The sequence below is a fragment of the Mus caroli genome, unplaced genomic scaffold, assembly GCF_978045245.1.
Source record: "Mus caroli unplaced genomic scaffold, Mus_caroli_1 scaffold_9, whole genome shotgun sequence".
NCBI lineage: Eukaryota > Metazoa > Chordata > Mammalia > Rodentia > Muridae > Mus > Mus caroli.
Genome location: NW_028227264.1, coordinates 43443617 through 43470144, shown reverse-complemented (window position 1 = coordinate 43470144; position 26528 = coordinate 43443617). Strand labels below are relative to the sequence as shown.

General features: G+C 45.6%; 1 protein-coding gene across 1 annotated transcript in view; it reads right to left on the bottom strand.

Annotated features, from left to right (window-relative positions):
- The window catches only part of Prep (prolyl endopeptidase), a 97696-nt gene that overhangs the window by 60954 nt on the left and 10214 nt on the right, over window positions 1-26528 (bottom strand). The window contains exons 3-6 of the mRNA XM_021174398.3: window positions 12749-12882; window positions 11055-11185; window positions 8697-8906; window positions 6485-6606 (exon numbers count right to left, since the gene is read on the bottom strand). Coding sequence (XP_021030057.1) covers window positions 6485-6606; window positions 8697-8906; window positions 11055-11185; window positions 12749-12882 — 597 coding nt within the window. The remainder of the gene's footprint in view (window positions 1-6484; window positions 6607-8696; window positions 8907-11054; window positions 11186-12748; window positions 12883-26528) is intronic.

The window sequence follows — 26528 nt, the reverse complement described above, 5'->3', positions numbered from 1 at the left end:
GTATTCTACTCTTGCTTTTCCCTCCTCTCTGTTCTTGTTCTGGAGGGCAAATGTGAGATCTCCAGGCCAAACCTATGTTCTACCAATCAGTTTCAGTCCCAGACCTGTGTGTGAGTGCGTGTCTTGCGTGTCTGTGTATATGTGTGTGTATACATATATACATATAATATACATATACATACATACACACACAAACACACACACACACATATATATATTTTAAAGACAGAATCTCATGAAGCTCAGGCTGGCCTTGAACTCACTATGCCACCACAGATGGCCTTCAGTTCCTTCCTGATCCTTCTGGCTCCACTTACTGAGTGCTAGGATTACAGGTATGTACATCTACACCTCAAAGTCAATTTCTTTATGACCCTTTCTTTTTCACTTCCAACTGATCAGAGTCACACATTTCACTTCTTTTCCGCTTTTAATAAAGAAAGCTGACAAACTAATGCTCGTCATGTTAGCCCCACCTTTTTAGACAGTCCCATATTAAAAGTATCAGTAATCACAACTATAATTTTATTAGATATTATGCAAAGCAGCCTCTTTAACATTAATTAGTTCAGGCTTTTGTTCCCTTGTCCTTTGAAAACAGACAGAAACTGTGCAGCTGCTTCGAGCCAGGCCACATCAATCACAAGTGACAGGCCTTCAGCTGCAGCGCCTCAGTCAATGGAAAAACAGAACAGCAACGTTCGCGCGAGAGCACCAGACCTTGGCGAGCAGCTGCTTCTGGTGCATCCCAAGAGCATCCCAGCACCACCAGACTAACAGCCCCAGCAGGTCACAGTCAGTCTAAGGCAGGGGTCCCAGGGCACACCGCTGTCACAATGACAGTTAAGACAGGCGTCCTCCTCTTGGTGATCATCCCAGAGTTGCATAATTTGCCTAACTGGAAACACCTTTATATTTTCAACGTTCAAGTTGTCAATCTTAAAACTATGTCTACATTATTTTCCTCTGAATGTACAGATTAGAAAAAATACCTTTCTCCACTAAAAATTAATTAGGAACAATAGTTGCTTAGCTTCTTAGACTACTTTAAGGTTATTTTAAAGATGACTTTTAGAGATCACTGTGAAGACAAACATTCTGCTAATAAGGTCTTTCTGACTCTAACAGATAAGCCAGGAGGGTGGGGGTCGGGGAATCAAGACGCAAACAAACAAGAGAGCCAGGGTCTGGACTTTGATGGACAGCCTAAGTCCTCCTCTACAAAGTATTACTGTTTTAAGCAGTATGATAGTAGAGTAGCCTCGCTTTCTGGAAGCAATCTGACTAAAAACACTGTGTGCAAAAGAGAAGCAGTAATGCTAGCCTGACCAATTACGAAATATGTAATTCCTAAGTTTCTAGTTTTCATACCCTTTATAAGATTTTAAGTCTTGCAAACTTCCTTAAAGTCATAGTCACTTTTGTCCTTGAATAAAACATTAACACAAGCAAATCCCCAAGAATGACTATAAACGAGACAGTTATGTTCTGACACTAGAGCTACCTACCTTCTTCACGGTATTGGTAGGAATCAAAGTTGAAAGTCACCATTCTTACTACTATAAAGTTTAATATGTCAGTATTCTGATAGCTGTATTCTATGGTGTCCGCTGGCCTACATTTAGAGTGCTGATTTAACCCAACTAGAAAATAACTAAGAGAGAAAAGAAAGCTAGCATCTGGGGCTTGCCTCGGTTCCAGCTACTTGGAAATACTACCAATAAAATGGAGACTGAGTTGTGTGCTGCCTCGCCCCTGGAGTGAGCTACCACAGCGAGGTTCACAAACAAGACCTTCCTGAAAATAAAGCATATTCATTTGCCCAGAGTAGATGAGGGCACTCAGGTGTCACCAAAGGTGGCTGATTTCAGAAGGATCACCCAGCTTCTATTTTCTCTAACAAAGATATGCCACAAACATAGGTACTTAGTGGATCACAGCTAAGGACGAGTTTATTCAACCAAGATTATTGACGGTTACCCAGTGGCTGCCACTGAACTCAATTCTAGATTACACAGAAAACCAGGGCAGGGCTTTGAGAGCTAACACTAAGCTATTTAAGACAGACAGATGCAAACAGTCAATATTGTTGATTGAACATGATGTATGATGGGCAGGGAGGAGCAACTAATGATTAAAGCTCTGAAAAAATGTAGAACCCAGCATGCTTTAGGAAAATATGTCCACAATTCCTAAGGAGGAGTCAGGCTTCTAAAGTCAGCTGCTTAAGACTTCCCATCCTTACAACTGCTTGTGCTAGTGTAGGTATGCGGTCCCATGACCAGGGAACTTGCCTAGTGTATACCCAGGCTATATGCAATGCACTCACTCTCAGCATACATCTCAGGATGGACAGATGCCACCCTCTAGGACTAAAACACTCACCTCTTTCTGTGCTGGATGCTGGAACAGAGAACTAACTGTGTGAGTAGAAGGAGCAGAGAAAGCAGTGACACCTGAGCCTGGAGGCTAACAGAGGCAGGCAAACGGGCTTTAACAGCTTGGAGAGTTCACCACGTACCTCGGAGGCAACCTTTACCAGATTTACTGGACTCCTTTCACAACAGCTTTGAATCATAACAGCATCACTTTGATACTGAGTCTGTTCCCAACACTCAATGAAGGAAAACTTTCAAATGCCAAACTCCATGCACACGGTGAGTTTTCAGATAGGATTCATGGGTGGCAGAAGAGGCAGTGTCAGGCATACAAGCGTATATGACTACATATTTGTGATAGGCATATGTCAGACTAGCCAGCATTCTCAGATAGTACAATAATACAGCCAAGCAAAACACGAATCTATCCAAATGCTATTTGATATACTGACCTACCGGTAAGTTAGAATCAGATACAACAGAACATCCTGAGCAAAAACCAAACCAAACCAAACCAAACTAAACCAAAACGCAATGAAACAAAAACAAAGAAAATAACCCTGTTCAAACTAATTCGGCTCTTGACAAGGGCTGGCATTTATGTCTCTAACCCATGTCTTCTTCCTCTCCTGGGACCCAAGCTTGGTCAGTCAAGAATTCCATTTGTTTTCCTTCCTCCCTTTCTGAGTGATACATGAATCAGGTGAGGAAAGTAGTTAACCAGCCCTCCAACAGCAATATAGGCTGATCATCTCTAGTTTAAAAACCCAAAACCCGAGCTGGCAATCAGCCAGCCTGCCAAGATATGCCCACAGGTGCAAACAGCAGCAAGAATGCCGTGGGGTAACCAACTATTTCTGATTGGCTTTGAGGTCAACTCCTCAGGAGGAAATGTGTACCTGAGATGATGAAGAACCCCAGGCTGGGGAACTCACGGGACCCACACGGGAGCCTACAATGGTTACCTTGATAAATGGACATCATCAAACTGACCTTCGAATCCCTATCTGTAAAACTGCAGATGAGTGCAGCGCTCCAACCTCACGGTTTTTATTTGTTTTTGTGCCGCAGACGGTAGCTAATGCAAAGGGTCACACTTGATCAAAGTCCAGAGTTCAGTGAAGTGTTCAGCCACTGCCGCCCTGAGACCCAGGAGAGGGGGTGGAGAGAGGAGACACTGGAGTTGCTAGAGGACTGGACCTTAAAACAGTGCCTTTTGAACATAACAGGATCACTGCACCCGCGAGCTCTCAGCGGCACAGGAGAGAGCCACCACCCCTGCCTGAGACACTACAGACAGACAACTGACAGCTTCTGAGGGAGGGAAGGTTATTTTTCTCTCAGTGGGATCTCCTAGAAGGTTGACCACACTCTGGGGAATGGTGGGTGCCACATCCATGAGTAGATGGGTAGCACAAATCTGAATCAGTGAGCTATCTAAAACAAAAAACAACAAAAAACAACAAAAAACGAGGCCACGCAGTTGGGAGGGGGTAGAAAAGGTAGAGGAAGATATGGAAGCCATTAACAGGTAAATATGACCAAAATATATATCATGCAATGCATACGATTTTCAAAATTAATTTAAAAAATGTATTTTATTCAAACTTTTTTTATTCAATATTTTGATCATATTCTCTCCTCTCCCCCAAATCCTCCGAGATCCTTCCACCCATGTCACCAATCTACAGCTTCATGCTCCCCCTCCACACATACACATACAAAAGAGAGAGAGAAATGGAGGCAGAAAGACTGCAGGAGCCAGAGGTGGTGGGTGATAGAACATATGAGCTCACACACTGTCACTGGACACGGGTGACACCAGACACAAACAATCTTAACACAAACAAGGGGAAGTCGGCAAAAGTCCCACCTAGAAGCTCTCTGCAACTGATACTTTCTGGGAAAGGGAAAACCAGCTCTCTCCTTTGGGGCATCCATCATTAGGTGCCTCGAATACTGTTCTACTGCTGTGAAGAGACACTATGATCGAGGCAGTTTACAGAAGGAGTATTGAACAGGCCGCCTGCCTACAGCTTCATAAGGTGAGTCCATAACCATCATGGCAGGGAGAATGGAGGCTGTCGGGCAGGCAGGCAGACACTAGAGCAGTAGCTAAGAGCTTACATCAGAGCCACAAGTTCGGCAGAGAGACTACAACTGGACCTGATGTGGACTTTTGAAACCTCAAAGCCCTCTCCCAGTGACAAGCTTCCTCCAACATGGCCACGCCTCCTCCAACATGGCCACGCCTCCTAATCCTTCCCAAACAGTGCCACTAACTGGGGGCCAAACATTTAAATAGATGAGCCACGGAGGCCTCCAGACCAGCACACTGTGTATTCTAACCACACTCCAGGGCAAGCCACATGCCCAGGAGTAGTTGGCCAGCCCAAAACAGACTCCATGTTTTGTGTGTGTGTGTGTGTATGCGAATTTCTCATGTGAATCTATGTGTAACATCTATAATTGTATATATAAGTATGTATTTTTAAATTACTAGCGATTGCAAGCTAATGTATGAAAATATCTTATGGCTTTATGTAATACATATTAAGGTTTAAGATTTAAAAAAAAGACCAAAAAACTTCAAGAATAAGGTGTGACAGAGTTAAGTCCCCAGTGTAGAACTCAGCTAGCTGTCTGAGTCCTTCTCACTGTGAGGAGTTCCACAATCTTTAGTCTGCAGCACCCCCTGCTGGGAAGTTTGAATTCTTAGAGATTTTTGTTTTAAGTTTTTGGTTCACAAATGACTTTAACATATCAAAGTTTCTGGTGGGGGTGGCCCATCTAACCTGAACACAGCAATCCCTCCCCTCCACCCTAACCTTTCACCCACACTACACAGCTGACATTTTTCTGTGACAGCTGTCCTGTGCTTAGACCCCAAAGGCCCAAGACAAAATTTCCCCAGGCACTGCAGTGTGGTATTGCACAGGAGGGACTGTGAACGGGAGGTGGCCTGAGGGCCTTGGAAGGCAGGTGAGAGGGCAGCCTGAGGGATGAAGTGGTCCCCAGAGGTGACTCCCTCTGGGCCAGGAGGCATGGGGAAAGATCCCTGCTGGAAGGTATGGAGGTGTGAACCTCACAAAAATACCCCAAGGCTTGAGAACTAAGGGCATCTTGCTACAGAAGGATTGGCATAGGGAAGCCGATGAGCAGCAGAGACAAACCAAGCCAGCAAATGGCTCTGGATGAGCCCCGCCCTCCCCTTTCTCTAATCCCTCCCTTCACGTTACTGAGAAGCAAGAAGTGTAACCTTCCAGACCTCACCTGACACCCAAATCGTCCAGGACGGGAAAACCACGGCAAGGAAACGAAACGCTGACTAAGAACAACTTAAAAGTACTATATACGAAGACACAGGGGCAAGACCCTGTCACTGTTCTTGCATCCCTCCAACCAGACTGGGAAATAACAATTTAAAATTTAAAATGTTCCTTTCCTGCCCAAGTCCTACTAGCTTTTCAGAAAAGGGGGTGTCTCAGCTCGCTAACAGGTTTCTGGCGGATTCTTACCCACAGTGGGATGTTACATCCCAACTGCCATAAAAACCACCCCGCAAGTTCTCCTTCCGTCAACAACATTCCTGTGCACACAGACAGAAGTGTGGGGTCTTACTGGGAGATCACCTGTGTACCTTCACAGCTAACTCTGGAGACACAGAATACAACACGGCCAACCTATTTCAAGAGCATAGCACTTCGGTAATTATTGTTAAAAACCGCCCCAACCAGTGTATGGATCCTTAGAAAGTGGGAAAAGATGCCGAGTGAGAAAACACGGCATGGATGAAGCTGCAGCACAGAGCGACTCGGTCTCTCCCTCTCACCTGAGGGCGGCGGGAAACATTCTAGAAGACCACGAAACTGATCTCTGGGGTGTTCCTGCTTTCATTATGTCATCATAACCATAAGCAGGTTTTGCTTTAATTAAGACTTTAATGTTGAAATTAACAGTTGAACGATTTACCATCTTCATTCTTAATAATCCATTTGAATAGCAATATTTTAAAATATTTTAAACTTTCATTCTAGTGCTTCTACAATTAGAAATATTTACACACGTATCCATGAGACTTGTCTTTGAGGGCAAGCATACGGTACCTCAGCTCCTCCCATCCATTTAGGCTCATCGGGGAACTCGGCACACAAAATATCTTCTGACTGATCCGTCCCCAAGACGTGGTAGCAGAGCTTTTGGTGGAGATTGGTGGATGTCTCTGTGCCTGAAGAATAGAGCACACCTGCTGAAACGCAGTTGTCGACCTTAAGGAAACCTAACTCTTAGACGATGCTAAGAACACTTCAAATGTTAAGTACATGGGTTGCAGGACGCAAAGAGAAAAGACACAAAGTCAAACGTGTTCCTGAACACCAGCCAGCAAACAAGGAGAGGAATCAAGTTACCATTAGCAGCCTACAAAATGAAAAAAATTCACTATAAACCTAACAAAGTATTACAAGGTCTATAAGGAAAATTGTAAGCATCCCAAAGAAATGAAATAACTAAAAATGGAGGTACCCCATGCCCCTGGAAGGAAGGCTCAGTGCTACCAACATGTTAGCTCCTCTCAACATGACCCCTCGCCACAACCCAGGATCCCAGTATCTTAATTATCTTAATCTGTGGGTAGGGATTGTCCTGATGGCATGGGGGGGGGGGGGGTTTTGGTTGGTTGTTGTTGTTTTGTCATTCTGACACAATCTAGAGTTATCTGGGGAAAGGAACCTCAGATAACTGTATAAATCTGACGATGGCATTTTCCTGATTGCTGACTGTTGTGTGAGGAACAAGCCTACTGTGTGTGCGGTGCCACCCCTGGGTAGGAGGTAGTCCTGGGTATATAAGAAAGCAAACTGAACAAGTCATGAGGAGCAAGCGAGTAAGCAGCATTCCTCCATGGTTTCAGCCTCAGTTTCTGCCTTGAGAACCTGCCCTGACTTCTGTCAGTGATGGAGTGTGACCTGGACACGTGAGACGAATTAACCCTTTCCTCCCCAGATGCTTTTGCTCACTGTCTTTCAGCACAGCAATGGAAAGGAAAATACTCAGAGCAACGAACAACACTGAAGTGAAGAACAAGCTGGATCCTGTCTAACTTCTGTTCCCAGCAGGGATGGCGGTGTCCACCTGTCACCCAGGCACTGAGGAGCCGAGGCAATGGCAGCCAACCTAAAGTTTAGGCAGCTCTACACAGCAAGGCTTTGTTTTAAAATAAAAGTTAAAGCTACAGGAGGGGGTGGGAAACAGAGGATAGTGGGATACCCTAGTACAAATAGAAAAGGGACTAGCTGGAGGGGAGGAAAGGGCGGTGAGCAGTGGGTGGGGGGTGGGGGGTGAGGGTTAGAGGGGAGGGGGCAGTGAGCTGGAGGGAAGAAAGGGCAGAGGATCACAGGCTTTGCAGGATGGTTCTAAGGGTTCCTCACCCTCAGATCTGGCAACTGTGACGCCTGGACTTCACAAATGAAGCTAAGCCCAAGAGCACACAGAATGCACGACATCACAAGCCAGCCTAAGGTAGACTACAGGCTCTGGATGGTTACTGCAGATTAGCTCATTTAACGTTATTAATTAGTCCTCCCTCTGGTGACAACACCAAGGATATGTACTTGCTATCTTTTTTGATTCTTCTGTGAATCTTAAGTTTTTAAATATTTATATTATCTTTAATTAGTTTTTAATTTTTATTTTTTAAATTATTTAAGTTATTTATTTTTTTAAATGCTGGGCATCAGCTGCTTATCAACATAAAGTAATTCACATATATTGTTGACTTCGAAGACTATTATGAAACTAAACTTTATTTTCTCATTGTGAAAATGTACCAAGCTATTGGGGCAATAAATGATATATGGCAAAATGTAAAAATCACTTTATGGTGCTTAAGAACACTCATTTTTTTAGGAACACTGGTAGGAAGCACAGTAAAAACTGCTTATGCCAATCACAAAGCCCTCCATTAGGTCTGCGAGGCTTTTACACACTGCACCAAGAAATCAGCAAGATTACAGCTGGGAGACACTGGCCTTCCTAAACCAGTCACAGTCACTAACCAACCTGCAGCCTCAGGGTCACCACTGGTCACCTGTGCTGCATGCGAAAGATGAACACAGCCAGAACACAAAATTGTAAGTGTTATGAGATTAAAAAAAAAAAAAAAGTTTGTAACTGGGTTTATGGACAGCACTGTGTTGCAATGTGAAAAGGTTAGATATGACCAGTGCTGTCATATGCAGCACCGAATCTAGCTTCCCCTTTAATTACAAGACTTCATGATCTTTAATAAAACACAGCTTCACTGCGGCAGTCACGTACCATCGCTCTTCCCGTCCTGCTGCGGGTATGAGTTATAGAACATTCCCTTCCCATCATGCGTCCAGGCCATACAGGTGAATTTGACTCTCTCCAGCACATCCGGAAGCTCTTTGGCACCATCGACCTTCATGAACTTGATCGTCACCCAGTCTGAGCCGCTGGCGCTAAGACCATAGGCAAAGTATTCACCATCTTCACTGAAGGCATAACCTATGGCGCACAGGAAACGGTCACACATGGCCTTTGGATACAACTCTTAATCTTGCCTAAGGTTGTCACTCACACTGTCAAAGCTGCCTGTCATAGCATGGGGACCAAATGTGGCGATGAGGAAATAGGAAGCTGAGAGTGAGTGAAGCCAGGCTCAGCTGAAGTGGAAGGAATTGCCATTAAGATGACAAACCCTCAACCTCCTTAGGCCATACTTTCTGTCTTGATGAAAGGACGCCTTGGATTGTATGTCCATTAAGATGCTTCCATGCTGAAAGTTTTATAACTCACAGAACTCATCTGGGACGCACAGCATATTTTATTTATACTCTAAAGTAAGTACGGGGAAATCTGCCTTTATAGTAGTGACTGGATTATGATACACAGCATATAACAGAATTAAATTAGAGCCATTAAGTAATTTTTGGGAAGGACTCCAAAACTTTTGAGATTACTCTTTACAGCCTCATTCTCAAAGATTAATATCCACACCATGACACCACAGGCCCAGCTAAATACAGGCTGAGGGCTCGCAAGGAAGGTTCACCAAAAGAGACAGAAAGCAGGTCAGATTCCCTGGGGACCCACCAACTCTCCCATCCCTTGGAATTGTCTTGACAAACAGTCATGCTTGGCGTTAGCTTCTGTAGTTACGATATCATGCTATCCTAGTAGCATAAGATGTAGACACCAGTGATGTCCCGGGAAGCATGCTAAATTTTATTGAGGATCTTAAATTTGTAGAAGCTCAATAATTACCATGGGAACTTCAATCAGTAGGAAATTCCTTACATACTAATTAATCACTTGTAAGTCCTACATAATAGCCACAATCATATGTGATTAAATATAGAGATATATAGATATAGATGCAGAAGGAGAGTCTGAGCATGAAAGGAAGAATATTCACCTTTTCCTATATAAGACTCTGAAGTGTTTGCATTATTTCTATGTAAATTGAAACTTTTCAGGGAAAAATGAGATAAAGATTCCTTTGATTAAAAGCACATGTAAGGATCACTTGCCAGGTCTCATGCCACATTCACCTTTGCGGCAATCATCACCATGTTTGAGGACCCACCTAAAAATTCACTGCGCTATACCACTGTGGTGAAGGCATTAGTATGCAGCCTCCTGGATGGGTTGAAAGACAGATTTTACTGAAAACTATATGGACCCTTATATAAGATACATGACCACCACAGAACTATTGCATTAAATTCATTTTAAATCGCAGGTTCAGATTCATAGAAATAATATCCTCTTATCAAGACACCTGGTACCTCACTTCCAATACATATCATCCTTTACACTCTAAGCCTATTTGGGGGTGAAGAGAACCACTAAGTAATAGAGGCATAGCTAGAAATGGCAAGAAAGGCCTGCATAAAGGTCTTTCCACAGATCCAATGAAATGGGGCCCTGTGATTCCCCAATGGAGCAATTAACATCGCCGTTCAATTTCACAGTTCTAGAGAACCAAACCTGCACTATGTGTTAGCATAGAACAGTGGACAATATAGGAGACGCCGTACCTTCATGAGGAAGAGCTGGCATATTAAGCAGAAATTTAACTATGTGACTACTAAACCATAGACTTGAGAATAACTTACCTCTTCCTTACATAGAACAAATCAAGGTTTATCTTCGCTATGGTCTATGGAGGAGAAGACACTGGGAGCAGGCATAATGCAGACATGGAGCAAATGCACTTAGACTCAGGTGCTACAGCAGCATCTTCAGGATCAGGGTACCAAGTGGATTCTATTCCACGAGATTGACTGCTTCTGCTTTCAATTCTAACAGACTGTCAACTGCCTAGATTGTGAAACTCTGATCACCCGCCTACTTATTGCTGGAAGATTCTTTGCATTGCTTAAGTTTCTTGCAAAAGGGTTTCCAGTCAGGTCTCAGAGTTTATGGGAAAGATAACGATACGACAACATCCCAGAAGTTAATTTTGGTCTACTGTGACATATTCTCCAGCCCTGCTCATGCCATCAGAGTGACTATTCCCATGGTCTAAATAGAGTGTACAAAGTTAGCTTTCCTACTATCATGTGTGCATCTGTTCTACAACATGGTCCACACACTGCTTGGGATCTCAAGGCTTCAGAGCTCCCAGGGAGCTGGCTGCGCAGCACCTACCTCGGAGTGCCACTGTACCATCATCCGACAGTGTGTTGGGGTCCAGGAACACTCTGGCCTCCCCCTCTAAGGAGTCTTGCACATATAACACGCGTTGGTTCTGCAAACCTGTATTGTAAAAATAAAAGTACCTGGGGACAGAAATTCCCTGGGTTTAGCTGTGGCATCTTCTATTTGTGAGAAGCATCAAACACACATAGGAGCAAACTTCACACAAGACCACACAGGGGAAGAAACAATGGCTAGGAACCAAGAGACAGCCAGAGGATGAGAGTGGAAATCCCTCAGCTTCCTACAGTAAAAAGGCTTTTGGTATGCAAATAGCTCATTGTAGTTTGGTGTGTGAGGTAGAGACAGACCAATTGGCTAAAAATAACACTGGCAGTCAAAGCAGTGACTGTTTCTTCTAAACGAGGAAGAAAGCAGATTTTCTACTGTAAAATTCTGGTCTGCTTCCAGCACTCTCTGCCAGGTAGGAAGGTCAGCACGCTTCTGCAAAGAGAAGGGTTTGTGCAGGGCCACAAAGTCACTCTGCTCACCAAACAGGACTGGGTTCCAGTTAGACCAATGAAGGCAGGTGCTGGGCAGGGGCACAGAGGGTATCTGTGTGAGGTGGGGAGGGTCCAAGGAACTCCAAGGTTAATGTGTGCATTTACAGAGACTCTTTTATAAAAATAAAAATGAAACAGATGAACAGGAGAGCTAAATTCACAGGCTCTGCTTTGTATCCCATTCTTGAACAGAAAAAAAAATAAATAAAAAGCTCAAATAATAAAATATTTTCAAGTAATACAAGCCAAAGATAATAAATATTACATGGAAACAAATCTTCACTGTTACTTATGAATCACAGGTTCACCAAGTAACCGCAGGTAACGAAGATTTACCGTAATCTAGTTTCACAGGCTGTATCACTGCAAACTTCCTAACTGCCATTTTATGAATATGGTAAGCACTTAGCGGGACAAAAATGATTCTCATGTTCAATCACTTCCTTTTAAAAACTGCTCAGTTCAAATGTGTACTTCATTTGTCTGAGACGAAGTCTCACTATGCACCAGGCTGGCCTAGAACTAAGAAGAGAGCCACTTGTCTCTGTGCTGAGATAAAAGGCGTGCACCACCACACCTCACTTGTCCTTGGTATTTCAAGCATTCAGGAGAGCTGTAGAGGTGGCTCAGTGGGTGAAATGTTTATTGCATTAAGTCCTGAGCTGGAGTCCCCAACACCAGACACAAAAGCTAGGCACCATGGCTGCCATGTCTTACCCCCAGCTCTGGTAAGCTCCAGGTTCTGAGAGCGAGCCTGTCTCAAAAAACAGGGCAGAAGGAAAGTTGTGGCTTGAGCCTTTAATCCCAGCACTCAAGAAGCAGAGGCAGGTGGACATCTTTGAGTTGGAGGCCAGCCTGTGAGTTCTAGGACAGTCAGAGAGCTATGCAGAAAGACCCTGTCTCAATGAAGGGGGGTGTCAGGGAGAGATGATGATAGAGGAAGAAACCTCTGGCTTGTGCACATTCTCTCTCTCTCTCTCTCTCTCTCTCTCTCTCCATTCTCTCTCTCTCTCTCTCTCTCTCTCTCTCTCTCTCTCTCTCTCACACACACACACACACACACACACACACACACTTTTATCTTTTAAAGAAGACATCAAGCTGGAGAGTGGAAAGCAAATGACTACATGCAAGCCCACGTACCGCTTTCCTTTCTTGAAGTGGCAGCTGTACTTGGGGTAGTCGTACAGCTCAGTCATTCTCTCCTTGTATAAACCTCTGATTGGACATTGCTCAAGAAATGGCACTGTAATCTTGTTTTGTGCCTCCACGAAAGCCTGCAGAGAATTAAAAAGGACAAAAGGCAAGTCAAATACAAAATTCCCCACACAAAGCAATACTCTTTAGCACGAATCAGCAAAAGCATAGTTTTGAAAATTGAGTGTGACGGCTCCTGTCTGTAATTCCAAGTCAGGAGGCTGAGGCAGGGGGACCACAGTGACTTCAAAGCTAGCACACACGCATGTGTGTGCTCATCCCACAGCACCTGTGTGGATGGCAGGGGACAATTGGTAGATGTTTCTCTCCTTCCATCACATGGGTCTCAAGGATGGGACTCAGATCATCAGGGTTAACTGAACTATCTCTGCAGCCCAAGCAGATTCATTCTCTCAGGAAGCCACTGTTACATATAAGAAAGCTGCACACTGATGTAGTCTGAAAAGCTATCCAACATTGCACAGCTAGGGAGTGGATCTGGCTTCTGAATCTACATTCCTAGCAAACACACTGTACCACACTATTCAGTCATAGCCCATTCAGTGATACATATTTATAAATCCCCAAGGGGCCAGCTTCAAGCCCCAGGTCAAATGTAGGAGAAACACTTAGGCGTTATTTCAATGACTTTCCTTCCTCATAGTATCTAAAACCTACTGCTATGTCAGCTCCAGCCAAGGACTTCACTAAAATGTGTAACTGAAGTGGCAGGGACTAAGAATGTCAACAATCACATTTTCTTTAATTTAATTTATGTTTATTTTATTTACATTGATGTTTTGCCTGCATGCATGTCTGTATGGAGGTGTCAGAGTGTGGAGTCTCAGACAGTTGTGAGCTGCCATGTGGGTACTGGGAATTGAACCCTGATCCTCCGGAAGAGCATTCAGTGCTGTTAACCGCTGAGCCATCTCTCCAGCCCCACAATCATGGTTTAAAAGGGAGCACAGGAAGGCAGGAGACCTTGGGGATAAGGCAGGAGTAGGACCCCATTCTTACAGCCGGTTGTATCCTGTAATGCAGAGTTACAGGGTTTAGCTACATACACTGATTGTATAGAAGCCTGGGTTTCACTGTGACTTCTTCATACACACACACAGTATACTCTGATCTGGTCACTGTATGCCCTCTCCTTCTCTGGTGAGGTGGTTTAAAACACTGCACAAGTCTTGCCTCTGTAATTCATGTCTGCATGTTGTTAGGAATGAAGCAGGAATAGCGGTACTGGCACCATATTCAGTGGGTCTCATCAGATGCCTACAGACAGATAAGTTGCCAGGGGGGCCAGGAAGTAACTGAGCACACAATGTGCCACATGGCACAACCCAGCATCACCTGCAGTCCACTTCTAGGTGCCACCCAAGCTACCAGGGCCATCCAGGCTCTGCTATGTTAAGCAGACAGAACCCTGGGTTCTCCTCTGGGAACCCACAGCCCTGCTGTGGAGAACCACAATCCCATGCTGGGGGGGAAACAGCGCCAAACTCATTAATGTTTATGACTTTAAAGGAGAAGAATGCCGCAAATGGATAGAGCGATTAGCAAGGTTTATGCAACTCAAGAAACATGACTCAAACAGATAATAAAACTTCAGTTCCTCAAAATAAGACTCTCCACTGTTTATTGCTACAGATGCCATTTAATCCCAAATGTTCAGCTCTGGGCTACAGAATCAAACCCTGCTTCAAAAAAACATGGTTTGCCCTGCAAACCAGGAAGGCCCTTGAACTTTGAGGTATTTATGTGCATAGGTATATATGGGTATACATATTCATATATGTAGATAAGTAGGTGTGCTATGTATGTGTGGATACACATACTACAGTCCATGTGTTGTGCAATAGTTCCACCTTGCAGGGAATCTCTTTAAACAGGAAGGTAAAAATTCTTCAGGAAGTCCCTGAAAATGACAAGATTCATTAGGCTCCTCCCTGCCAGAGTAAGCAGAGCCAAGCATCTTAGAGGAGCCCAGCTGCCAAAACGTAAGGCCAGCCAGGCAATGGAAGTGTACACCTTTAATTCCAGCACTCCAAAGAAGAAGCAGGCAGATCTTTACAGAGCTAATTCCAGGACAGCCAGGGCTCCACACAGAGAAACTCTGTCTCAACAAAACAAAACAAAACAAAACAACTCAAGATAAGCTGAGCTGCAAAGACTCTAAGCCCAGACAAGGACCACTGCCGGGAAGAAGCAGAAACCAGCCAAGGTACTTGGAAGAGCTTTAGACCACTGAGGCACCTGGAAAGGACATGCTCCAACCTAGAGCTGTGTGTAATGAGCTCCAGGTCCCCAACTTTCTGAGCTGTCACCCGTGCTGAGGAGAGCTTTGGTGATGCAGCTGTCTTTGAGATATTTCTGCTCCTGTAACACCAATGAAAGGAACCTTGGTGGTATCCATACTTTGTTGTGAGTTCCCTATCTGGACTAAGTAGCCATGTATGTTGGCTTTGTACAGCCCAGAGGTCAACCCTGGGTGTCTTCCTCAATTGTTCTCCATCTCGCTTTTTTGAGACAGGGTCTCTCACTGAGCTTGGAGCATGCTGTTCAGCTATACTAACTAGCCAGGCAGGCCCAGAGATAATTCTGCTTTTGCCTCCCCAGTGCTGGGACTCCTGGTATGAGCAGCCATGTCTGGCCTTTTTATATAGGTGATGGACACCTGAACTCATGGCTGTGTGGCAAGACTTTATGGCTCCAGTTCCTGGAGTTTTTATATTTTTCAAGGGTTGGAGGCAGAGGGCTAGGGGGACACGGTTCACTGGTAGAGCACTTGTGTTTGCATTTGAGACCCTGGGTGTGATCCCCAGTCCTTCAAGGAAAGACAAAAAGGAAAGGGAGGGGAGGTTTGGGGAAGGAAGAAAGGAAAAGGAGTGAACTGGCGACAGAAAGAGGGCCTCAGGACTGCGATGGCCAGAATAGTGACTATGTGGCCCTGTATAGTTTGCTGACCCCATTTGACCTCACTGAGAGTACGAAGGCAGAAACTCTTTGTTGCTTTTAGATATACAGTCCACACAGTAGCAGCAGTTTAGAGATCAGAGTGTGTTCAAGAGCGTGACCTAACTTTAATATGGAAAAGAACACTATGCTTGCTTCAAAGACAGGGAGACAGAAGCATGTGGTGTTAAAGCCACCTGACAAAGTGACACAGTGACACACAGTGGATACGGAGTGACAGAGAAGGGATAGGTGGCCCGAGTCACCTGTGAGACTGTCCACCATCCATATGGCTTTCTGCAAGGTCTAGCATATACTAGCACACATCTTGCCGTTGTGAAGGCACGGGTCACGTGACTGAGGCAAACTTTTTGCCACCACAGGATACACATTCTACTGGGGACAGATACAAAACAAACCCTAGAGTTGTGCAGTCTGCAGCTCTAAGAATACACAGAGGCAACTCACAAAGCGAGGCTGCTATCAAAGGAGCAGCCACAGAGCTGCTGGCTACTAGCTAGCTTAGTCTGTATAAAACAAGGGCTGAAACTGAAAATGTAGAAAGCTCTACCACGATCTGACACTGCTGTGATGTCCTTCTCATATATTGCAACTAAACCAACGCTGGTTTGGAAATGTACAAACAAGGCAATTGTCACAGAACTCGAAGACAAAGAAGGCATTTACTGACTCAAGTAGCCAGGCATGGAAGAAGGTCTTGGTGAAGGAGAAAAATGTCCTCAGTGGAGGTCTGGAAGCTGGGGAGGGGCCAGGCAATGTAGGGCATAGATGTAGGCAACAGAAGAGCTTGTCAGGTACCAGGAAGACGGTCAGCAGGCTGAGAATGAGCAGGAGATGAGCCACCAACTGCAGATACAGGGCCGGGTGCCCAGGAAGCGAATAAGAAGGTTCACAGGAAATGTTATCATTTTTAAAGCTCACCCTTGGGTAGAGAACACACCATGGTATGCAAAAGTGGAGAAAAAGCCACTCAGGCAACCAAGGCAGTGGCCCAGGTTAGACACAAAGCCAAGCAGAACAGCTGACTCTGAGGAATGGAAGCAGGCATGGCTCGGGAGTGGACACAGAGAATGGGCACAGTGCACATCAGTCTGCAGTGTTGATGGCAATTTTCTGGAGGGTCTTGCCAAGATAATCTAAGAAAGAAAACCTAAGTGGGGCTCCCAGCAAGCTGAGGGTCCCAGCTGGTGCCTGCTTCCACCAGGGGGCGCTTCTTTGTGCACATCCCCGTGTCAGGCTGCAGAGAGTTGAGAGCCGTGGCTGCCCAACAGACAGCTGGGCTCAGTTCTTTAGCTTCTCTGCTTCTCTGACCTGTCCTGCACCCTCGGCCATAAGGACCACAGCAGATGCACCCCACTGTGAAATACTCTGGGTTTCCCCCATATGAAAGTGTCACACAACTGATACCTGAGGCTAGGCAGAATCATGCAACAGGGAATTTTAAGTAAGTCCAGTCTTGTCATCTGTTACATTTGTCACAAAGGCTAGTCCACTAATGTAAGTAGAGTGATGTTTAAAAACTGAAGTCGTCCACATCAAATGCTGAGATACAGAACCGAACAGTGTCCAAATGTTAGCGCTGCCATGCTTCTGCACCAGACCCTTCTTCAAGTCAGGGAAAGCCGTTTCACGGGGGCAGTGAAGGGCTCTGTGAACACTTCCCTGGGATGCCCTTGGCTATCTTAATTACACATACTAGGTGGTACAAATATAATAGTTCTGGCTTCTTGATCTAAAGATAGAACTATTTGGGGGAAGAGAAGCCAGGGGTAAGGATACGGGGAGGAAAACAGTAACTCTACAAGGGCCATAGGGAAGACGTGACTGGGTAAAGGGAGTTCAAATTCTGTGTCTCTCAAGGAGAGTTTAAGTCAGTGAGACAGAGACAGAGACAGAGACAGACACAGCAGGCTGAGTAGAGAACAGGCAGGTGGGCCTCTGAACTAAGCTTAGTCTGCAATAAACACATCGTTCTCCTCAAAGCCAGGACAGTCTCTGCACGCCTTACTTGCTTTGTTATTAGAATATTTAAAAACAGAGCTGAGAGAGGCTAGGGGCAGTGGCACACCTGTAATGACAGTCCATGGGAAGCAGAGATGGGCATCGTACTTTACATCATGAGGCTAGCCTGAGCTACACAGTGAGAAGAGCTGCGTGAGAGGAAGGAGGGGAGTTTGGGTTGCACATGATGGTTCCAGAGCTCTGCCACACACATTGTGACTACAGTTAAATCCACACTGGGCTCATACACCCTCGTTTGTGGTACGGCCTGGGACATGCATTCTTAACACAGCTGAAAAACTAAGAGCATGGCTTCCTGGATAAGAGTGGCTGTGTTCGGGGGCTGAAGAGTCTACTACCGCCCATGCCTTCAAAAGGAGTGTTTCTAGTTGTCACCCACACACCATACTGTCAGACACAAAACAATCAAGACTGATGAGGAAAGAGCCAGGCAGAGACAAACAGCTCTCCATCTCACGTAGACAGAACCTAGAGTGACAAGGAGTAAGACAGAAGTTACCTGGGGTCAGAGGTCAGGGTAGCTGGTGGTGAGATTCTGGGAAATACTAGTCAAAGGAAACAACAGTCAGGAGGGAGAACTTCTGGCGACTGGTCATGATGACAATTCTGTATACCTGAACACTGCTTAGAGCAGATTTTATGAGTTCTCACCACAAAGACAGGAAGTATGTGAGGTCACGTATTACATAGCTTGATGCAGGCATCTCACAATGTTTAAACATGACAATAGAATGACAACTAGAAATGCAAGTGATTTTTACTCGTCAACTAAAAGCACACACACACTTTGGGAGCAGCTGCAGATCCGATTACTGACTGCCTTATGAATACATGTATTCTGCCTTTCTAACATGGGGTATAAATAAAAATGCAGTGCACTAAAATAAGGCATACTCAAAGTCTACGGTTCTCGTATCAGTGAATAAACATGATACCCACAGTGACTCTGTAGCTAATCCACATAACATGATATGTATGCAACAGAGAGATGAATCAGGGGCAGGACACACTACGGAAGAGCAAGGGAAGGAGGGGCCAACTAACTCCAGGGCAGCAAAGTAGGCGCTGCAGTGTGGCCTGCAGGCTGCTGAGTGACCAGGGGGTACAGGGGCAGGTCTTCCACAGGAGGATTAGTCCTGCCTTTCAAACACCACCACCATGTACGGATAATGTTTCTACAGGCCACAGACTAGAGCAATTCCTGCTGTATACAGGAACAAATGGCCGTCCACACCGTCACCTGGACTCGATGAATCAGGGGCCAAAAGAATTTAGAGAAAACAACTGCACGTGCATAGGCTTTTCCCTCCCTTGTCATCAGGCCCTAAACAAGACAACAAATATTTACAGCGTTCTGTCTTAGGCCTTGTTAGTGATCTGAAGTCACCTGGAGACCGGGCATTTGAAGACTCTGGTGTTCCAGAGGTCTTGCTTTCAATCCCCTGCAGACACTCGGTAATTAAGATAATTAGCAAGTAAATCAGCTGCTGGAGGAAGTGGCTGGTGTCCAGCAGAGCCTGGCAGGAAGCTTCAGTCCAGCCAGAGTGCAGAGCTGAGAGTCCAGGAAGCCTTGGGGATGCTTACCTGGATCCCTCTACTCTATCAGAGCCCAGCAGCTCCTCTCCCAAAACAGGGAGATTCACAGGCCAGGAGTGGCAGTGCTCCCTTCCAAGGTCAGAGGACCCAGGACCTGGGGTGGGGTGGGGCAGCCACAGAAGCCCACAAGCAGGGCAAGCCAAACAGTGAGGTGAAGCTGCTTTTCAGGAAACACATCTCAAAACTGAAGCTAGAGGGCCTCTAACCCGAGAAGCCTACCTTGTTCAGCTGTAACAGTGACTGCTGCCATGGCCCTCAACTTCATTAGGTGCCTTCCTTCCCCTCTGGGCCCACAGGCCTCTCACCCCTGGAAGTAGCTGACTGAAGCCAGGCCCCAAAGCCTTTGACCTGCTAACACGACGGCCCCAGAATGGGTACCTGTCTCCTCTCCAGGGCCACCTGCTCTCAGATTAGGAGGCCCATGGTCAGCAGGCCAAGCGGGACCTCATAGGAACTCATTCAAGTCTCCCTCCCAAGTTCTGCTTGTCCCTGAATGAGTGTATCAGCTTGCTTTCCAATCAAGGGAAAGAGAAACCCTTGTTTGACTATAGAGTCAGGTCTTATTCTTAGTACTGTTCACCTACTCAAAGCTAAAATTTTAATTCATTACCTGGCCAAAAAAGTCTGGTAATGAAATTTAAAATTCAACCCTAAATATCTTAACTATTTAAAAAAATGAAACAGAAGACACATCCTCTCTTGAATAACTAATGTATCACTAAGCAAATTTAAAATACAGTAAGTATATTGGAAAGTAAAGGCATGGAGCAAGAAAGATGGCTCCGTGCAGTGACTCCTGAGCAAGCTGGGGGACCTGGGCTAGGAATCAGGGCAGCTGCCTGCAGCAGACTGAGCAAGGGACCGGCTCAAAAGACATGTAACAACTGCAGGCTTCCACATTCCTGTGCATGCAACCTGCCTAGAAGCATCTGTTCATTCATATTCTCTCTCTCTCTCTCTCTCTCTCTCTCTCTCTCTCTCTCTCTCTCTCTCTCTCGCACACACACACACACACACACACACACACACACACAGAGTTCATGAGATGTGGTCAGAAAGAAATAAGAGAGAGACAGAGACAGAGAGAGAAAGAGACAGAGAGACTATTATAAAGTGCATGAGATGTAGACAGAAAAAAAATGTGTATGTGTGTACCTGTGTGTGTGTGTGTGTGTGAGTATATGTGTGGATGTGAAAGTTCGTAAGACTTGGCCAAATTAGGGGGCTGGTGAGATGGCTCAGTGGTTAAGAGCACTGACTGCTCTTCCAAAGGTCCTGAGTTCAAATCCCAGCAACCACACGGTGGCTCACAACCATCTGTAACAAAAATCTGATGCCCTCTTCTGGAGTGTCTGAAGACAGCTACAGTGTACACACATTAAATAAGTAAATAAATAAATAAATCTAAAAAAAAAAGAAAGACTTGGCCAAATTAAAGTTCATGAGATGTGACCAAAAAAAGATTGTGTGTCATGTATGTATATGTGTATATGTATGGGGGGATTATAAATTAAAGTTCATGGGACTTGACCACTGGGCAGTTCTTTTAAAGAATGGCTGACCCCTGCTGGCCAACCAGAATGTCTACTCCTCAGATGCAGGGTGAGTGTGAAATGCACACTGGGGAAAGGAAGGCTCACCCACATGACTCTCACAGGCAGTGGCAGAGCCCACTTGATCTAGTCCACAGTATTTAAATTAAGGGCTGCATGGGGCTGGGCTTGGGACTTAGTACTGTGCCTAAGTAAGGAGGAGAATCTGGTTCAGCTGAGCACTCAGTGCTCACACAAATGGCCGCTGGAAAGCAGAGGTCAATCCTGCCCCATGAGATCTTATCATCTGCAACTGCTCACTCTTACTCAAGGCCTTGGGTCCCAGTGCTGGTGCCTCAGTGCCACCCGCCTTACAGCGACAGCCTCTACACTGTGCAGTCTGCCCTCGACATTCTTCTCTAAGTCCTCCTCATTTTAATGGCAGTTTCCCACCAATTCTTGTCTACAAAGCCAGGCAATAAGATGCTTTCTTGATACCAGAGGTAAACACTGGTCGGCAGACTACCTGGTCTTAGGAGACAGCAGACTGTAAGGAATGTGACGCATAAAAGAAGAAGACCTACCTTTCCCAACCATATAGGAGCCAGCTGGAAACCACGAAAATGGCCTAATGGACAAAGAGCCAGGTTCCCAGGAACACTGTACACAATTACTCCTAGATCAGGCTGATCCCGAACACGAGCGCAAGCACACACACACACACACACACCTGAACTCCCAGAAGTCCACTCTCCTGCAACCTCTTTTCCATGGGTTTCACTGCTAATCAAGAGGACAGTTGTAGGTGCCTACAATTTGCTGAACAAGGTGAGAGTGGTCAGCCAGGACCAGCAGAGACTCACCAGAGCTTATCCCAGAGCTGACTGGGAAGTCTGGAAAACAAATGTCTACACCAGAGATCACCAAGCTGAACTAAACTAGGCCTTCACATTTTCAAAGAAAAAGTAAGACACTTACAAGTAGGCAGTTTTAAAAGCCTAGCTTGTGAGTCAAAGAATTACTTTTCCTGTTTAAAAGAAGAAAGGCATTTGGCCAAAGCTCTAGTCAAACTAAAGGTGCGTAAGGACACGGATATTCAAAACTCGAAGGGACACAGATATACAAGCAGACCGTGTGACCACCAAGTGTGATATCCACCCAGCCCCATTCGAGCATTCTAAAACGCCCTGATAAAATGGCCATTCCCTGAGAAATACGGATGATTCAACATGACAGAAATTCTTGCAAAGGCTCAAAAGTCAAGCCTACCATACAGCCTTGTCCCACGCAGCTCCACAGAGGAGGTCTTCCAAATCATGGATAAGCAGGTAGCCCCTATGCTGTGTAAACTGCCCACCGTAAGTACAATCAATGCTGAGCGTTTGCTAAGTGCTCACTGTGTGTGCCTGGGCTTTTGATGAATGGCTCAAAACCATTTGATCATTTAATTTTCACATCTTTGTGAAGTGGTTTCTTCAAATTACAGGGTAAGAAAATTGAGGCTTAGAAAGGCTCAAAGCATGACCACACAAACTACTAAAATTGTGGAGCTGGAATCCAACCCTGCTTTTACTTCTAAAGTTGTTCATTTAATGATTAGATATTACCACCTGAATAACCAGATTTTAAGCCCTGTAGAGTCCTCTTGAGTTGCTGGAAAGAATGGTGTAGGAAGAAAAGTCTAGAAGAAAGAAGCCAAGGGAGAAGGAAGCCCCTGGATGGGCAACCAGCCTACGGTGAAATGGATGAGAGGAAAGGCCGTCTGGAGGCACCCCTGACTGCCAGAGACTCAGTGATTCAACAGCTCAGATCACCCAGAAGCCCCACAAGGGCTCCAATATTTGGGCTTCCCCAGTGAGAAAAAACAGACCCTGCCCCCACCCCACCCTACTCTCCTACACACTCTAATTTACAAAGATGCTAATATAAAAGGAGGGTTAGGAGAAGCTGAGCCACAGTGCCTGGCGAGGGGCCCTACATAAACCTAAGGTACCATTACCCTCCTCTGACCACATCCTATCAACATACAGGTCAGTCTCCAGGCTTTCTAGATCATAAAAACTAGAGAGGGGAACTGAAGATTTCTACCAAGGCCAGCTGCTCCAGAAGTGGCTCTGGTGACTTCCATGAATGAGTGCTGTTCCCCATAAACACAGCAAAGAAGGGCAGATGGGTTAAGAGCAGCTAAATACAGAAGGAAACAGAAGACAGTCAGTTATCTTTGCATTGAGGTTTTGGTTCTTTCTCCTTGGGTGTGAGGAGTGACGGAGACACCCTACACAACTCCTGCTAGCACTAAGCTGTAGTTGTTATCTGATGTCAGCATCCCACAGAAAACCCGCAGAAGCCTGAGTCAATGGCTACAGGGAAAACAGGAAAAAAATGATGTGCCAATGTCTTCAGCCGTCTTACCAGTGCCTTAGGGGCAGCTTCACTATTGTGGAGCTTTCTTAGATAGTAGCCAAAAAAGACCAGAGTCCAAGCTTCCACTCAAGATGCAAGTCAGCTTCCTTCAAGGCAGCCTCTCTGTAGTGCAAGTCACAAATGCATTCCACTCAGACACACGGCACAGCATATGCAACCTAAGAGCTGATACAGGAGCTGAAGACAGAGCAAGGTGAGGGACAGGAGGAGACGGGTGAGAGCCCAGAGCAGCTTTCATCTACTTCCCTTCCTTTCTAAGGGAGCAGGAATTCCAGGTTGTTTATCCTGCCAGTATGGGAACCAGTGTCCTGAGCCAAGAGGCAAGCACCTGTCCACAGCTTAGCTGACCACGACTGTCTGGGGGCACAGTTACTTGAACAAGAGACAGAGGACAAAATCACTGCAAAAAGCCTTAGCAGTGGTGGGTACAAAGTGAGAGGTCCTCACTGAAGTCTGCCTGCTCCCAAGTGTGGCCTGGGGTCCATCCTTGTAACTGCTCTCAAATATGGAGTGAGAAAAGGACAAAGAAAACCAACAGGCACGGAGTACTTGAAAGGAATCGCTGGGTGCCAGCAACTTCCTCATACTTCTGACAACTCTGCCAGCAAAAGGAATTTGTACCCTAAATACATAATGTCAAGTGTAGACCCAGCTAAAGTATGTTTACAGACGGAACTTAGGCTGCACAATCCCACGGCAGGTAATGAGAGACAGGAGACCTGGAGGCTGCAGTGATATGTGGCAGAATGTTTACCTAAAGCGTTCTCTGTCTCCATTTGATAGGGTGGCATACAGTGTAATTCTCCATCCAGGTCCGGACAGGAGACATTAATGAATGGGTACATTGCATAGGCCAGCTTTGCCAGTGTGGTTCACAATGTAGCAATTAAAAAGGAGGCACCAAACAGCTTTGAGGTGACCACTGGCCCAGTTTAGCTGCCAGGCTTTCAAACACTGAAACTGAGTTTTCAAGTGGGTTGTACCAGAGTAGAGATCGAGGGTAAGAATGTGTCCTTTTGTGAAAAATCAAGAATTCAAAAGAAAAATTTGCTAGGTGTTGCAGGTGAGAATTTAGAGTCTTTAAAGTTGGACACTGATCTGGTTACTAAAAGAGGGGCTGGTCCGCTGGTCCGCTGGTCCGCTGGTCCGCTGGTCCGCTGGTCCGCTGGTCCGCTGTAAGCTGCAGCGCTCATCCACATCTTGCTTTACTCACTGTGGATGCTCAGTGGAGTTTCAGGTACACATTCTCACATGGGTGTCAGGACCTCACAGCTAAAGGATGAGCAACTCTGGCCTCTGTGTGTGTGTGTGTGTGTGTGTGTGTGTGTGTGTGTGTGTGTATGTGTGTATCTGTGTTCACACATGTCTGGGCAAGCCTATGTACGCAGGTGCAAGTGTGTATGTGTATGTAAAGGCTGGCATCAGGTGTATTCCTTGATTGATCTCTATTTCGGCAGGCTCTCTCCCTGAATCCAGCTCACTGATTTACCTGGTCTAGCTAACCATCTTGAGGCAGCTGTTCTCAACCTGTGTGTCCAGACCCCTCTAAAGGTTTCACAGGGGGTCACCTAAGACACCGGAAAACAGATATTTACATTACACCCCCTAGCAGAAGTAAAATGACAGTTGTGAGGTAGCAATGAAAATAATTTTATGGTTGGGGTCAACACAACATGAGGAACTGAACCGGTGAGCCAGGGATTCTCTGCCTTCGGTATACTGAGACGACAGGCAAACTACCATATCCGCTATGCTTTCACGTGAAATTTGGGGTTCTGTGCCCCAGCCCTCACAATTACACAGCAAGTGTGTTACCCCTGAACTGTCACAAAGGAAATGAATGCTAAATTTAATAGCTTCCTTTGGTCACAGAAGTACAAATAAAACCAGGGGCTCAGTTATGCCTTCCAACATCTAGGTCATCTAGCAAATACTCCACTCCACCACACGGAAGCATTTCATAGACTGGATGAACAAGGCAGATATCTCCACTTGTCATGAAGTCTTCCAAGAACACAGTAAACCCAAGCCAGCCTACAGCTTTGAGTACCTGTGTGCCTCAACTCCCCCCGTCAGCACTCATGGCAACCTCACGGTTTAAAGCATCAAATCCACTAGCACTACGCTGCTCTGAAATCCCTCTGAGCAGGCTTCCAGCCCACTGGCTTTGCTGTAACTAACACCACAGGGGCCTGGTGGGACGATGCATTTGAGAGGTCCCTGCTCACCGGGCTCTGGACCACACTAGGAAAAGCTCTTGCTTGAGGTAGACCCAGGCCAGACTAATACAAACAGCAACTCCTCCTACATACATCTAGGTTTAACATTAGACAGCCAAGCTAAAGCCAAAGCAAGCACAGGGGAACCCGAGCTTAGCAGATGCAGGAATGGAGCCTAAGAAAGCAGGTGTTCATCGCCTAACATCCATCCTCCATCGGTCTACCCGGGGCATCATTAATCTCATAGGAACACTGGGTTACTTAAATGTCCTAGACAAGGAAAGGAGAGGCACTGGGGCAAAGGAAGAAGACACGTTATCTCCAGGCCTCTCACCTCCCTGCCAGCAAGTGTAATGGGGCTACCCTTAACAGCTCAGTCAATAGGAGAAAGGGAAGAGAACATTCACAGTGCTCTAAGGGAAGAAAATCTACACTATATTCTCCAAGACAAATGGCAGCTCTATCTTATTTTTTTTAGAAAGGGTAACAACTCACACAATCTTTCCTATTGATTTTTTTTTTCTTTCTTTCTTTCTGGTTCCTGTTAAGAACTCTCTCAGAAACAGAAGGGAAACCGAGATGCTCCTCTCATTTTGCTTGCCAGGAGCAGTTCTCAAGAGGAAAAAAGCCATCAGATACCCGCAAGCTGATTATACACTTGGTTCCTCAAGTGCTCAGCGCCCAGGAGTTTTGATGAAACCAGAGCCTGGCTTGACAGACAATCAGAACGTAAGTGGCTATCCCCTGAAAGGTTTATACACACTTCCTTTCCCTATGCACACACATCTCCTTCGGTAACTCAGTGCCAACTCTAGGAGCCAGTGAGAAAGAAGGGTGCAGGGATAAAGGGTGCGCAGGGTAAAGAGGATGAGATTGTAGATGATGCTTTAATCTAGCCCTGAGGGCTACCAAACCAAGCCCGAGGAATCATGATAAAATCATTACAGTCTGGGA